This window comes from Nilaparvata lugens, chromosome 10, assembly GCF_014356525.2.
Source record: "Nilaparvata lugens isolate BPH chromosome 10, ASM1435652v1, whole genome shotgun sequence".
Taxonomy (NCBI): domain Eukaryota; kingdom Metazoa; phylum Arthropoda; class Insecta; order Hemiptera; family Delphacidae; genus Nilaparvata; species Nilaparvata lugens.
This window is the reverse complement of record NC_052513.1, coordinates 682,501-699,294: the sequence shown is the minus strand read 5'-3', so window position 1 is coordinate 699,294 and position 16,794 is coordinate 682,501. Positions and strand designations below refer to the sequence as shown.

General features: G+C 33.6%; 2 protein-coding genes across 2 annotated transcripts in view; both read right to left on the bottom strand.

Moving 5' to 3' along the window:
• LOC111045813 overlaps nucleotides 1-1,273 on the bottom strand; it is a 43,847-nt gene extending 42,574 nt beyond the window's left edge. Inside the window, exon 1 of the mRNA XM_039436579.1 lies at nucleotides 1,231-1,273. Coding sequence (XP_039292513.1) covers nucleotides 1,231-1,273 — 43 coding nt within the window. The remainder of the gene's footprint in view (nucleotides 1-1,230) is intronic.
• A 4-nt stretch (nucleotides 1,274-1,277) lies between these two features.
• LOC111064492 overlaps nucleotides 1,278-16,794 on the bottom strand; it is a 36,853-nt gene continuing 21,336 nt past the window's right edge. The window contains exons 10-14 of the mRNA XM_039436578.1: nucleotides 12,823-13,156; nucleotides 8,750-9,101; nucleotides 6,632-6,877; nucleotides 4,000-4,197; nucleotides 1,278-1,448 (exon numbers count right to left, since the gene is read on the bottom strand). Of these exons, the coding sequence (XP_039292512.1) occupies nucleotides 1,278-1,448; nucleotides 4,000-4,197; nucleotides 6,632-6,877; nucleotides 8,750-9,101; nucleotides 12,823-13,156 (1,301 nt within the window). The remainder of the gene's footprint in view (nucleotides 1,449-3,999; nucleotides 4,198-6,631; nucleotides 6,878-8,749; nucleotides 9,102-12,822; nucleotides 13,157-16,794) is intronic.

The following is a 16,794-nucleotide window of genomic DNA, read 5'->3' as shown; positions in this document are numbered from 1 at the left end:
ATCTCATTTCCTCTGACACAGAGAAAAAGGTGATGCGTTAATGAATTCCATAGTTCTTTGTGTCAATATTCATTTAGCAATACATTATTACAGATCATAAAAATATATGATTTTTTTCAAAAAAAAAAAAAAAACAAAAAATGCCGGGCGAGAGCAACAGGCCTAGCCCAAAACTGATCTAATCCCAAATTTCAAAAATGGTTCTTTCGTGCGTGATCAGGTGATTAAATGCCCAAATTGGAATAAAATCCATTGTTTTAGCAGCTTCGTCATTATAGGGGTATTCACAATGTTGTTTTAGCCAGCTAAAGTGATATTTGATAACTCTGGATTGTGAACGCCCCATCTAGAACCAACTGCTATTAGCTAACTGCAGTAGCGATCCAAGCGGATAATTTGTGTAAGATAAAGAAAGGAAAAAAAGATGTTGTCGAATTCCACTATAACATTTTTATTCACCAAAACTAGTTTTCGTTGCCTATGGCAACATCTTCAGTGGCAACTGAAGCTGACATTTACAGGAATATCTCTGATAAAAGTGTTAAATTAATTTGTGTAACTTGAAGTCAGTTTGAAAAAGTAAGATTATAAACATATGGCTGCCGTTTTAAAAGAGATAGCTAGAGTTAGCGGACTCAAACCTGCGCCACAGTATACATACAGTATGGAAACTCGGCTAGTACCCTGGCGCAAAAATCCGTCATCTTGTTAGGAAGTTCCGCATTGTAATAGTATTGATGGGAGGTTCGGATCACTTTACTGATCCGGATCAATTGATTTCGTTCACTGCCGCGAGCCAATCAGAAGACCAGGATTGAAACTTCCCAAGGTCACGTGACGTGTCTAGTATTTGCGCCATGTATATAGCATTGGTTGGATAGGCGTTTGATTGACAGTTTCCATTCTGTATAATTATATTCTGTGCTGTATATATCTCGTCTGTTAATTTTTTTCTAACGTACCACTATAGCATTGAGTTAACACAGACTTAGCAAATAGCTGGAGATAGCGAATAGCTCGACTTAGCCAGCTAACTCCAACATTGTGAATACCCCTAAAACATTAGTCATTAATGGTACATTTTAATTTCATATAGTATAGATTATTTATTTATTGGATAGAGCAAACAATACTGGTCGGGAAAGAGAAAACAGGCTATTTCCCAAAGACTTCTTCTATTTCCAATTTTTTCTCAAATCGTGCTAATGATCCAATTCTGTGAGATCTTACCTTGAATCCAAGTATCTTCTACATACTGTAGGAATTCTGCCATCCTGTCATGGACTCCTTTTTTCGAACGCGAATTCCGTGATAACATCAAAACCATCAACAATTTTGTGGCTTGGGAGAAGGGGCAAGGTCATTGCCATCTTCAAAACTTTCTTCGCCATTTGACTCTCTCTCAACAAATGACTGAGTCCAAGCTCCCCTGCTTTTTTTCTCATATCCTGAATTGAAAAAACATTATTCCAATATCATTATCATTGTATCTTTCATTAAATATACCAATAGCATGATGATCATCATGATAATCATTATCTTCAATATAATTTAATATTGTACCTTTCATTATCTTTATCAATACTATTATCATTGTCTTTGCCTTCTACTTGATTTCCAATTTATTACAAAGGCAGGTTGACTAGTGTCACTGATATGGCTCCTTTGATACAGAAAACTTAAAAATTATTAACAGAGACTATATCATCATAAAAGGGCCTATATACTGCCAAACTTTTAATTGGTTAGCATGGTTAAATCAACCAAGCTTTCTTCAACTCTCATTAGATTCGAATTGAAATGTTACGTTGATCATAGGTTTGTTATTTAATCATTTTAAATTCCTTGATACACAAATCATTACACATCTTGAAAGTGAGAGGAGTCAAAATTATTTGGTTCTAAAAGACTGGTGTGCAGCAATAATATTCTTTCTCTCAATGATAATAAAATCGCTGACATTAACTTTGCATTCAGAAAGGTTAAGGGTGAGACTCCATTGTCTTTTTAGGTGTTTTTATTGACCCTTGTTTGTCGTGGGATGCACACATTGACTATATGTCAGGTAGGATGGCCAAAGGATTGTATATGTTACGGAGACTTTGTGTAACTGTGGATGTGTCTGTACTAGTGAATATTTACTATGCACACATCCAGTCTCCTTTCTTATGGAATAATGCTTTGGGCAAACAGTGTAAACGCCAAATCAATTTTTGTTCTTCAAAAGAAAGCAATAAGAATAATATCCAAGCTACCATATAATGTACATTCATTCACCTAGGTATCCTGACGTTGCCGCCGTTATATGTCTTAAAATATTATGTTGAGTACAAGGCAATTTGAATAAGTATGATTCCAATAGCTTCCATAGTTTAAATACAAGAAATAGACACAAACTTAGAATTCCGTTGTACAGTCACACTAAATCACAAAGAAATTGGCACTTCACATCTATCAAATTATATAACTCCACACCTGACCACTTGAAGGAACTCACATGCACACAATTTAAAAAAGTATTGAAAGCAGTGTTAAATGATGAATGTTTGTACACCATACATGACTATTTTAGAATAGATTGGAATCGTTTTATGTGATACATGTTTTATTTTATTGCTCTGATACTGACTGATCTTAGTGTTTTTGTGTTTGTTTTGACTTACTTTAGAGTTAAAAATTGACGAAGTCCATGTATTCATGTGAATATTTTATGACAAAAAAATTTTATTCTATTCATGATCAGAAAAAGAGCAACAGGCCCAGCCCAAAACTGTTATGTTAAGGGAGATTCCAGTATTGGTTTTCATGATTTAAAACTCTAAGAATAATCAATTGGAAGATACTAATTCAAATGTTATAAACGTTATTTCTAATATTGTTTCTATTAAAAGAGGTTGAAAATATATAAGTGAAGTGGATGGCTTCAAATTCGGCTGTAGTTCAATGTCAAAATTCAAAACTTTGCTAAAAGTATGGCAGCTGGTAGAAAAAATTGATATCAAATAACTGTTATGGACCGAACAATACCCACAACATACAGTAGGCTAACTGTAACTGTAGTATACATATGAAAAGTAAATATTGAGCTGTGTTAAATTCAGACTACTTGTCAAAAATTAATATGAATTTAATTTTGGGAGGATAGCATAAAAAGAAATCTCATGATATAGGTTGTTCGTCATGTTCTAAATTTCAAGCCCATTTTTTGTAAACTCAAACCGATTACTGTCGATTATTACTCTTTTGGCCGGGTGAGAGTGTACGAATTTCATTTCATTTTATTTATCAGTATTTAAATTTCTTGTTTACAGCATGCCTCGTTAATGGCACAGTATTAGGGACTACAGTAGAGAAAATATACCATAGTATAGCTCTTTTATGTTCCACATTTTACTGTTACCTCAAGCCGATTACTGCTGACTACTGTCGATTATTATTGTGTTATGGGGGTTTGATTGATTGAGTACTTTATTTACTGGCTTTTACACTTATATACAATAGCTTACAATACAGCAAAATTATAGATGAATTTACATAGGCCTAATATAGACTAAGAAAATAATTATTGAACTGCATATGATATGAAAAAAGCAATTGTTAATAGCTAAAGATAATATTGTTATGCATCTACATAAATAATTGGCGGAGCTTTGGACCTATCAATGTCCATTCTTCGGAAAGAATATCAAAAATATCCTTCCCACTAACTCTCTACCAAATTAAGAGTTTGAGAGACACTCTCTACCAAATTGAGGGGTGAGAGACAACCAGCATCACATTTCTTCACGAAAAATAAGTACTAGGACTATCGGCTTGACTTAACAGAGAAATTTGAAACATGATCACCCTATACCATGGGATATCTACTCATGCTATATTTTCTCTATGGATGTGGATAATTACAATTCAACTAAAGGTGAACTGATGTTTTTTTAAAAATGTATTTCGCGCGATCAACCCGCGACATGATATTTGTTGAACACGATTGTTGAAACTTACCATGGCTACGTGAAACCAACTTCCTACAATTTTTCTGCCAGGAAACTCTTTTGATAGGCATTTTTGAATGGCTTTATCGAAGTCAGTGATGAACACTGATGGATTCAATGATGGCACCTTCGATTTTATGAAGTTGATGACATCGGTGTAGGCTGCCTCATTGTTTTTCTCCATCAGTATGAAGAAAACCGGGAGAGCCTGAAAATTGAGAAACAGAAAATATGATTTTTACTGAACCACATGAAATTTTTAATAGCCTACATATTGTCAGGAAATGTTTCCAAAATGTATGACTTGTAAATATCACCATGAAGCAGCCAAAAGCTACTATCAAGTAGCCAAAAGCAGTAGCCTCACGATATTTACTAGTAGTTCTGTGAACAGTAGACCTCACACAGCTTTCTCATCCACAAGTACCTGTTCAAGATGTCACCTGTTCTAGTTGATTCAGTTGAATCACAATTCACAGTTGAATCATAATTTACTCTTAAAAACTGTTATTTGTTTTATCCAAGATCAAAAACTCACTTATGTTAATAAACTTAGTTCACGTTTCAATTTCTATCTCATATGATAATTTATCCAGTTCCGTAATAATCTTTCCATCTGATAAAAATATTTTAAAATGATTTTTTTTCAATCAAGAATATTAGGCCTGTAATTTCTTCAGCATTATTGAGTGATATGATAAACCATATGTTTTCGTTGTCATTGATTCATTCATAAATATCAAATGTTGTTGATCCGTTACTAGTAGAAAGTCATGCTCAATTTTATTTGATTAAAGCTCTACAAATGAAGAGTTTACTTATTTCAATTTAATCAAATAAAATGCCGACAGAGAAAAAGACAAAAACGATTGAAAACCGTAACTACGAAGAAGATAAGATGGAATCACATATTGACAAGTTTCTCAAGCCAAAGGAATTATCTATCGACCCAGATTCGCCTACGCAGAGAGAGAGTGGAAACATTGGAAAAAGACGTTCGAAAATTTCTTAGAAGGAACGACAACCAAAGACAAAATGGAAATATTGGTAAACTTCTTATCACCTGCTTTATACGAAATTGTGGAAAGCTATACTTCATATGAAGAAACTATATCCATGTTGGAAGAGATGTTCGTTAAACCAAAGAACGAAATTTATGCACGATACTGCCTTGCTAATGCAAAACAACAAATAGGTGAGTCCATTGATCACTACTATTCTGAACTAAAAAGATTAAGCTTATCATGTAACTTCACTAGAGTGTCACCGAAGAAAACAAAAACGAGCATATTAGAGATGCTCTTGTTTCAGGGTTATGTTCTATTGAAATTAAAGAGAAACTTTTTCAACAAGGAGATTTGAGTCTACAAGAAACCATTTCCCAAGCACGTGTTCTTGAATCCGCAAAAACATATGCCGACTCCTTTAAAAGTACTTGTTATACAAACTCTGTTGAAGAAAATAAAAACATAAGCTTGAGTGAATCTTTCTCAGATGTTAATGCTGTAACCCAAAATCGACAGGCAATTGTAGAGAAATCCGTAAAAGAGGTTGAAAATATAAGTGAAGTGAATGGGTTCAAATTCGGCTGAAGTTCAATGTCAAAATTCAAAACTTTGGTAAAAGTATGGCAGCTGGTAGAAAAAAATGATAGCAAATAACTGTTATGGACCTAACAATACCACAACATACAGTAGGCTAACTGTAACTGTAGTATACCTATGAAAAGTACATATTGAGCTGTGTTAAATTCAGACTACTTGTCAAAAATTAATGTGAATTTAGTTTTGGAAAGATAGCATAAAAAGAAATCTCATGATATAGGTTGTTCGTCATGTTCTAAATTTCAAGCCGATTTTTTTTGTAAACTCAAACGGATGACTGTCGACCACTGTCGATTATTACTCTTTTGGCCGGGTGAGAGTGTACGAATTTCATTTCATTTTATTTATCAGTATTTAAATTCCTTGTTTACAGCATACACAGTTAGAACAGGTGCCTCGTTAATGGCACAGTATGAGAGACTACAGTAGAGAAAAGATACCATAGTATAGCTCTTTTATGTTCCACACTTTACTGTTACCTCAAGCCAATTACTGCTGACTACTGTCGATTATTATTGTGTTTTGATTGTTTGAGTACTTTATTTATGTAGATTACAATATATACTGGCTTTTACACTTATATACAATAGCTTACAATACAGCAAAATTATAGATGAATTTACATAATATAGACTAGAAAAATAATTATTGAACTGCATATGATATGAAAAAAGCAATTGGTAATAATAGCTATAGATAATATTGTTATGAATCTACATAAATTGGCGGAGCTTTGGACATATCAATGTCCATTCTTCGGAAAGAACATCAAAAATATCCTTCCCACTAACTCTCTACCGAGTTGAGAGTTTGAGAGACACTCTCTACCAAATTGAGGGGTAAGAGACAACCAGCATCAGATAGCTTCACGAAAAATAAATATATACTAGGACTATCGGCTTGACTTAACAGTGAAATTTGAAACATGATCACCCTATACCATGGGATATCTACTCATGCTATATTTTCTCTATGTATGTGGATAATTACAATTTAACTAAAGGTGAACTGATGTTTTTTTAAAGATGTATTTCGCGCGATCAACCCGCGACATGATATTTGTTGAATACGATTGTTGAAACTTACCATGGCTACGTGAAACCAACTTCCTACAATTTTTCTGCCAGGAAACTCTTTTGATAGGCATTTTTGAATAGCTTTATCAAAGTCAGTGATGAACACTGATGGATTCAATGATGGAACCTTCGATTTTATGAAGTTGATGACATCGGTGTAGGCTGCCTCATTGTTTTTCTCCATGAGTATGAAAAAAACCGGGAGAGCCTGAAAATTGAAAAAAAAAACAGGAAATATGATTTTTACTGAACCACATGAAAATTTTAATACATATTGTCAGGAAATGTTTCCAACATGGATGACTTGTAAATATCCCCATGAAGCAGCCAAAAGCTACTATCAAGTAGCCAAAAGCAGTAGCCTCACAATATTTACTAGTAGTTCTGTGAACAGTAGACCTCACACAGCTTTCTCGTCCACAAGTACCTGTTCAAGATGTCACCTGTTCTAGTTGATTCAGTTGAATCACAATTCACAGTTGAATCATAATTTACTCTTAAAAACTGTTATTTGTTTTATCCAAACTCACTTATGTTAATAAACTCAGTTCACGTTTGAATTTTTATCTCATATGATAATTTTTCCAGTTCCGTAATAATCTTTCCATCTGATAAAAAATATTTTAAAATTATTTTTTTTTCAATCAAGAATATTATAATTTCTTCAGCATTATTTAGTTAATTTAATCATTTTCTATTTTATTTTCAATCACCTATTATAAATTTGTTTTTCAAATGTGAGAATATTGATACTGATGGACACGCATCATGAGAAATATTTAAACCCTACATTATAGAAATAGACATGGCCAGACATCTGTGTAATGCATGCAATGAATATTATCCACTTGTCACCTGATTGAATATAAATAATTCTATAGTCTGATCCTATCAACGCGTTTGGTCGTAATCGCGTTACATACAGACAGACAGAAGCAAATCCGAGTTAAAACATAGACCTCACTACGTTCAGTCAATAAAAATAATTTCCCATAGGAAAGCAGATGCGACAATACCATTCTAACCAGAGAGTACAAATTTAGAATCTAATTGTGAATTTAAAATTAATGTTGATTCCCATGACAAAAAACGTGATAAAAATCTTGTGAACAAAGTGTTTTAACTTTCATCAGAGTGGATAAAATTTAGTTTAATTCTTTCTGATTCTAACACACAACTCTATTTTGAAATCTAGAAAGTTTTGTAGGTATAGTGAGGTCCACGTTATAATGGCAGTGGAGGAAGATGGGAGAACAGTGTTGCCGATTCTCGGCCTTGCCACTGCCTTCAATAGAAGATAGCTGATACCGGTATATCCGATGTTAGCCGAATAGTAGCTTTTGGCCAACGTTAGTAGACAGAACTAACTTTGGCTTTTGGCTACATGGGGATATTTGCAAGTCAACTATGTTGGAAACATTTCCTGACAATATGTATTAACAATTTCATGTGGTTTGGTAAAAATCATATGATATTAAGTGTTCACTCTTGTTTAAAATAATCAATTATAAGTTATTCCCTAAGAAAATATTTGTTTTCAATGATTGAAAAATAATAAATATATTCATAATTGAGATTAAATATTTTGTTGATTATTTAATTGAATATCAGGCTCAACCCTGATATTTCTACATTGTTGAAAACCAATCTGGCAACTCTGCAAAGGTAAGCGCTATCTCATTTGTCGAATGATAGACAAGGATAGCAACACCAATGATAATCAAATACTGCCATTTATAACGTAAATCTCACAATAATTATTCTTTGTAATGTTCTTTGGAGTATGATTGTGATTTTTTAGTTATCTTGTAATAATTATTCCCGTAACTATGATAATTTCATGCTCTGTATATATTGTAAAAAATGGAAAATAAATTGATTCGATTTATAGGCGGGTGTGACTAACGGTAAAAGTTTAAAAATGTAGAAAATTCGAGAGTAATGTCAAAATATCTTCTGATATACTTTGAAATACTCTGAATATCAATCAATATTGATTGATTTAAATATACCCGGCAGTGTCTTAGCTTTGCCGTTCTAGGTTTAAATAAGGGCAACAAATCAATCAATCATTACTCACATGAGACATGTGAATCAACATGATTGTCAACATTTTCTGGAACGGTGGCTCCAATTGGCGCACACTGAATGTACCATCCAAATGCAGTTCCTCAACTCCCGGCAGTAGATCTATGAGTTCGGGTGATCCGAATATTACCGAAGCTCCACCGTCGGCACTCTCAATGGTCGCCATGTAGAAGTCACTGCCGCGCAGGGTTTTCTGCGATTTCGTATTTAGAAGAGCCACACCGTACTCCTGGAGATTCGGCGGTATTTCTAACTGTTGTAACGCTCTAGCCCTGTGCATGGAGGACTTGAGACTCTTGTAAGTGAAACGGCCTTCCAGTGCAGAAAGCAGGTGAGGCTCTACCCTGTTAAATAAAGTGATGGCGTTTAGGTCAATTGAATAAAAGCTAGAAATTGAAATTGAAATTTATTCACAACACTGACATATTTTACAAATATTTTTACAATGCAATCATTATAAAGAAACAGTATCATGATGAAAAAAAAAGAAAAGAACTTCAGTAGCTTAACAGCTGTGACTGAAGTTCTACACTACTTATTACAATAATTAATTCTCAAGCAAATGCTAGGATTCGAGTCAGCTATGTAATCTTATTTGTATAGCTATAGTAAACGCAAATTGGAGAGGCCAAGGTCTGTGAATACAGGTCATGACACTCGTGTTCCTTATGGAGCGGCCATTATGTGGGGTCTTTATGGCGGTACATTTGAAATTCCAAAATCTCCTCATTACAAAATCATGCATTATGCTTTTTAAAAACAAATATTCTGGTTCAGATAATATGTAAATTCAGGTTTTCGATTTTTCAATAATGAAATTTCAATAATAAATGGTTTAGTAATACATTTTTTTATTATTAAAAAATGTTCATATTCTTGTAACTTGTTATGATTCATAAAGCATAGGGACAAAAGGCTAACCTCAAAAACGGTTTAAAGTTCCCAATCAACTTTATCTAAATATAAACAATTCAGTTCCAGTTCCTAGAAACCAAATATTATTATTCTGTCGGAAGAATTTATTTCACAATTCAAAGCCAAGCAATATTCCTTGAATAATATAACAAAATAACACATCATGTATTCAATCTATAATGATAACAGCTGATAAATTTAAAAATTGGTGTAATAGAACCCCATAAAATGGCGATTTTGCAATGCATCACGGGATTGTGTCATGACATGTATTTATAGACCTTGGGAGAGGCGAGTGATGGTGGCACCATCTCTGAGAGAAATGATAAAATTCAAGCTTTAAATTGTATATTATGTTATTCTAAATATTGGAGATGTGTCAATCATATGACAATTACTTTAAAATCAGGTTCTATTTATTTATTTTCTAGAGAAAAATAAAACAAATACTCGTCACTTGTCCCATTACAACGGTTCAGTGAAGGCTTGAATTGTGCTTGAAATGTTGATGTCCATTCCAAATTATTTAGTTAGAATAAATGTATGACTGAATTAAAAAAATCTTGATTAAACATATTTTGAATAAGAAGTCAGGTTATGATGACGTTTCAAATGTAAACAAATACAAAGCAGACGAACAGTTTGAACATTTTTACTGCTTGAAATTCACCAATCACCCACCTCTCCAATTTGCGTTTACTGTAAAACCAATGACTAAAGTCATAGCCACCTCTAATACAAGGCCCTGGCCTACGATATTGCAACGTAGCAGTGTAGGCTTAGAATATAATACATGATTGGTGAAAAAGATCAGCTGGTATTATTAAAAATCGTTTTCACCTATCATGTATTAGATTCTAGGCCTACACTGCAACGTTGCAATATGGTAGGACGGGGCCTTGTCTTAGAGGTCGCTATGCTATAGTCCATACAAAATTACTTTTGACTTGGGGGAATATGCGAAGCAGAGAAATGGAGGGAGATCAGCCAATCACTGTGATGAATGAAGTCACAGGTGGAAGCGCAGTTGCCAATTTTTCGATTGGACTCAGTCGACTCAGTGCTTTCATAGAGGAAACTTCGTATGTGTATCGTGAGCACTTGAACCCTCACTAGAAATTAGAGAACGCTGATCAATTTAGAGCGGCAACATCGCCGCCGCTGTATCCCTAACTTTTTCTGCTGCGCATATCCTTCCAAGTCAAAAGTAATTTTGTATGGACTGTAGTTGCTAGTCACTAGATTCTAGTTTTTATTCAATTGATTGACAAACACAGGAGGAATCATAGCATTGTATTCGAACATGAAAGAAAGAATCACTGGAAGAGTCCTGGCAACATTCAAGCTGTCATGCACAATCTAAATTCAACATGAATATAGAAAATAAGGGAAGATAAATAATAATTGAGTACTGCAATATGAAGGAATTGGTGATTAGTTTAAAGAGAATTTTTTATATTATCTATACGTTTAAAACATGTACAAACTCTTATTATGTATAAAAAAACAACGAATTTTCCATAAAAAGAGGTCATGTCAACTATTTATAGTCATTTGAATTTAAGTCATAGTCTATTTTTACAGTTGAATATCGTCATTAAAACTAATATTGATACAGATTATAGATGTGAAGTTAACAAAATACAATATTATCATAAAAAATTCAAGTCAATTCTATATAATTATTTATTACATATGATAAAACAAAGTATCATGCCTACAAAACTAACTAAGATTCAAAGATAACTGGTCTAAGGGTGTTTATGTCAATAACAACTTACATAGAGAAAAGATAGCATAAGTGCATTTGAAGATATCCCATGGTATAGGATTATGTTCCAAATTTTAAGCCGATTTTTGTTAGACTAACTCAAGCTGATTACTGTTTACAACTGTCTGTTATTACTGTTTTTGCCGAGAGAGAGTGTAAGAACGGCAAAGTATGAGAGACTACCAGCGTCACTTGGTTCACAAAAAATAACTACTGGGACTATCGGTTTGAGTTAACAGTGAAATTTTGATCATAAACGCTCTATACCATGAGATATTTTCATATGCTATATTTTCTCTATACTATACTATTAAACGAGCAATTTCTGTTTATATGTTTATATAATTTATCTGTATGTGACCGGATCTCCAAAACAGCGATTTCTAACGATTCTCACGAAATTTGGAACAAAATAGGTTTATGATATGAAAATTCGATTGCACTAGGTCTCAACCCTGGGATACTCGCTGAAGGACATTAAAAGGATAGATACGTCCTTGGAAAAACAGCTGGAAATTCTGTCGTTTGTCGATACCGTAATGGAATTGAGTGAACGAGAGCATGTGTGGGATCATTCAGCTGATCTCACAAGAAGAAAAACTTATTCTCGTTTATTTCTATTTTTTTTAGAAAACATGTTTACTTCAGAAAGTCTGAAATAGTAACTAGATGCTGTTAATGTACAATAGAACGTAGTATATTAACACATATTGTAGCAAACATAGTATATCATTCTAAATCGAATTCATAGTATATCTATTTGTAATTGATGATGTGTTTGTTTTTTCGAAGTGTGAATAAATTGTTATTTTGATGAGTGATAGTAGTTTAACCTAGATTTTGATTTGGACTGTAGTATAAATTTGAAAAGGGACAGTTTTTGGCATAATCCTGTTGTACCTCCTCATATAACTGTAAAAAATAATTGTACGACTGAGAAAATTTAATAAATAAATAAATACAAACTATAAATTCAATCTTTCGTTACAAATTGTCTATGCTTTTACACTCCAGAGCAAAGCTCGGTCCCCCGATATTGCTACTATTATCTACGACCATGTTATAATGTAAACATTACAACAATCAATTATTTTATCTTTTCTCTATGATATAACTCAACAGGATATAGATGGAAATTACTGAGATATTGCAATTATTCAAATGCTAATGGTTTTTTGATGAATAGGAGGTACTGGGTTCGATTCCCGGGCTGACAAATATTTTTTAATAGTAGCACTCATCGAATTTCCATCTAGCTGTTTACCCTGTTGTCAATATTTGCAGTAGCAAAAGTCTTCGGGGTGATTTACAGCAATTAATTTGGATTTTCGTTTAATAATAATTATCAACAGGATATTGTAAAAAATGATTATACTCACTTGGTCATCTCCTCATTCCAAATAGTGAGGAGTGGAGTGACTTCTTTGGAACACCGTTCCAAGATCTTCCTTCTGAGTTCAAGCAGAGGCAGCTGATGGAAGTCGGGGCCATGAGAATGGGGGACGGTAATTCTGAATGTCTCCAGAAGTCTTCTTTCCACCGGCATCGACGCTCTCCCTCTACACTTCGAGTCCTTGCACTTTAAATACAAACGAGATTTGTCACTGTTTCTTAACAGGTAGAAGTAACCATCATTCGCATGGTACCAGGTACTATTCGGTTTTTGCCCCGGTATTTCCAGAACATCAGCATCCATCTCGACCATCTTGAAATCTTAAAAGAACAACAGATTAATATAATGAGAGAATTGCTAAAAAGGAGAATTAGTAATGAAAGATCGGTATATCATCATAAGGTGATTGGCTAAAAACAGAAAATCGATATGAGATTAATGAGCTTTTTATTATTCTTGGATGAATCACTTTGACAGTCACTTGTTTCAATTCTATCACTATCTTTATGATTTCTCTGTGGTGTGCGAGTGTATGTATGTGTGTTGGTGTGTGTGTGCTTGTGTGGAATGAATTGAGATAATTAAACTTGATTCAGATAAGTATTTTCATTTGAGTTTATATTCAAGCATTTTTAGTAGAGTTCTGAATGTATTTCACTCCTATTTGCAGACAAGAAGTTTCTTAAGCAAACAGTATTGTATTCAATTATCTGTGATATCATTTGTGTAACGGAATTTGTTATGTAATATACAGAGTGGGTGAAAAGTCCGAGAACGGCTCAATATCTCATACACAAAGGTTATTTGACGGTGGGTGTGATTGGGGATCCTACTCAAATTGAAAATACTAGTTTACTATGACTTCAAAAATCTGGTCCGCCATATTGAATGTAACATAATTTTTTTAAATAGAAAGGTGGTCATGCGAAACATGATTTCGATATGAAATTTCAGGAAAAAAAGAATGGCAAAAACCGCATATCGATATCTCAAACCGCTTAGAAGATATTCACATTATTAATCAATACTATTCAAAGCAGAAAGGAGAGAAAAAAGTCCGAGAACGGCTTCATATCTCTTACACAAAGGTAATTTGTTGGTGGGTGTGATTGGGGATCCTACTAAAATTGAAAATACTAGTTTAATATGACTTTAAAAATATGGTCCACCATCTTGGATCCGTCATATCGAATGCAACTTTATTTTTTTAAATAGGAAGGTGGTCATGCGATACATAATTTCGATACAAAATTTCAAGAAAAAATGAATGGCAAAAACCGCATATCGATATCTCAAACCGTTCAGAAGATATTCACATTATTAATCAATATCATGCATATCAGACATGAAATACATTATCCTCTCCCTTAAGTAATACCGTACTTTAGTGGTTAATTGATTAATAATGTGAATATCTTCTGAACGTTTTGAGATATCGATGTGCGGTTTTCACCATTCATTTTTTCTTGAAATTTCATATCGAAATCATGTATCGCATGACAACCGTCCCATTTAAAAAAATAAAGTTTATTTTTTGAAGTCATAGTAAAGTAATAAAACAAAAAAAATCTTATAGCACCCTTTATTTTAAAAAAAACTTTAATATAGTTGAACAACTAGATTCGGTTTACACCATCTTCAGGTTACAAAATAAAAAATAAAGGGTGCTATAAGATTTATTTTGTTTTATTTATTTAAAAGTAGCCCATGTCAATAAGGTTTTTTTTTAAATAAAGGGTGCTATAAGATTTATTTTGTATTATTAATTTGAAAGTAGCCCATGTCAATAAGTGTTTCATAGTAAAGTAGTATTTTCAATTTGAGTAGGATCCCCAATCACACCCACCGTCAAATAACCTTTGTGTATGAGATATTAAGCCGTTCTCGGACTTTTCACCCACTCTGTATATAGCAAATATAAATATATATATATATATATATATATATTATATATATATATATATATATAGCAGTGATCTAAAAGCACAACAGATGAAACATACACCACTTACATAACACAAAATACAGAGAGTTTCAAAATGTTCTTCAGAGTTACGAAAATTCACTACAGGAAGGCTACAGAAAATTGTACGCGCAGATGCAGGGATTCAAACAGTTATTTTAACATCTATAAAAGTTCAATGTATGCACCTTTGGTAACACGGTATACGTCAACACAAAAGTCTAGCACAAACACGCCCCAACATGTCTCTTTCGATAGAGGTGACCGCATTAATTATGCGATACTTCAGCTCAGCGATATCATTCGACATTGTTGGAGTGAAGACCTTGTCTTTCACATAGCCCCAGAGAAAGAAATCACATAGCGTGAGGTCTGGTGATCTTGGTGGTCACAGCAAAAGTTGTTGGTCTTCATCACCGCGCGTCCTATCAAGCGTCGAGGCAGTATTGTGTTAAAGTAGCGTCGAACCTCGTTAAGGGAATGTCTTGCTGGAGAATGAAGTCATTTAATAGCTGAGGCATAAGCAATAATTGCAACATGTCCTGGTACGTCATTCCGTTTACTGTCGTTTCTGCAAAAAGACCGCCCATACACTGTCATTTGGTAGCAGCCAAGCAGGTAGTATTTTCTCTACTGTCTACACCTAGCGGGCAAATGGTCAACTAACTGCCCAGTTACCCAGTTAGTTCCAGCATAGAGAAACAATAGCATAAGTATATATCCCGTGGTATAGGGCGTTTATGTCGCAACTTTTACTGTTATCTCAAGCCGATAGTTCATGTAATTCTTTCCCGTGAAGCTGTATGACACTGGTAGTCTCTCATACTGTGCCGTTCATACACTCTCACCTCAACAAAACAGTAAAATTCGACAATAGTCAACAGTAATCGGCTTGAGATAACAGTAAAGGTTGCGACATAAACGCCCTACACCAGGGGATATCTACTCACGCTATTGTTTCTCTATGGTTCTAGTTCCCGTGGAAAAAACTGTTCTTTGCTCTTCGTACACTACTAAATCAAGTGAATGTGTCATTTTTTATTTTTATTATAAAAACATTTTTTAATTGGTAATGAACTGTTATCGAAAGGATTATTTTTTGTAGATACTCCCATATGCGGTTAAGCTTTAAAGCTTTGCATATATGTAATTTAATCAGAAGGATTCATTAATATTAACTTTTAATTGTTTATTTGTGTATTGTATCATTACAAAAATTGTATTATGAGTTTTTCTGAAAAATAAAATCATTATTTCATTACTTGTTTCATTATTGTAAGTGGAATAGTTTTTTGTAATGAATTTTCGTAGCCCGAAGACCATTTTGAAACTCCCATCATCAATTGCAAACATTAGAGCAATTTCGCTGCAAAATATCTCAGTATATTTTGAGGAAAAAAGATGAAAAGCTGGACTCAGCTATCTTTCTTTGTGAGAGCCCAATGGCAAACAACGTTTTCAAGATGGGAATCAATGCCATTCGAATAAACCGAATTAGAAGTATGTAATTTCAATTATTGTTGAGATTATTTGAAAAATATGGCAAGAAAACAATTTAAAGAGCCTTCTGAATTCTAAAAACTTGTGTTACAAAGGTATTTTAGGTACCTTGGTCAGTAGTGTGTGTCCAGCTGTTCATTGTAAGTAGTTAGTTCTACAATAACATGTTAGTGATCAAATTCACTAAAAATCTTAAAATAATGTATTTCATTACTAAAAATCTTAGAGCCCCTTGCACAAAAGCCGATTAAATTTTAATCCTGATTAATTTCATGATAACCAATCAGAGAAGCCGTCTTTTCATAAACGCCTTCTCTGATTGGTACTCGTGAAATTAATCACGATTAAAATTTAACCGGCTTTTGTGCGACCGGGCCTTAGAGATTAAATTCTTTTAAAGGGATGGAAGCAGCCAATGTAGGCTACCTAGAATACATTTATTCTAGGTACCTTGGGAGCAACTATGCATGTGATACCATATCCAGACACAAAACT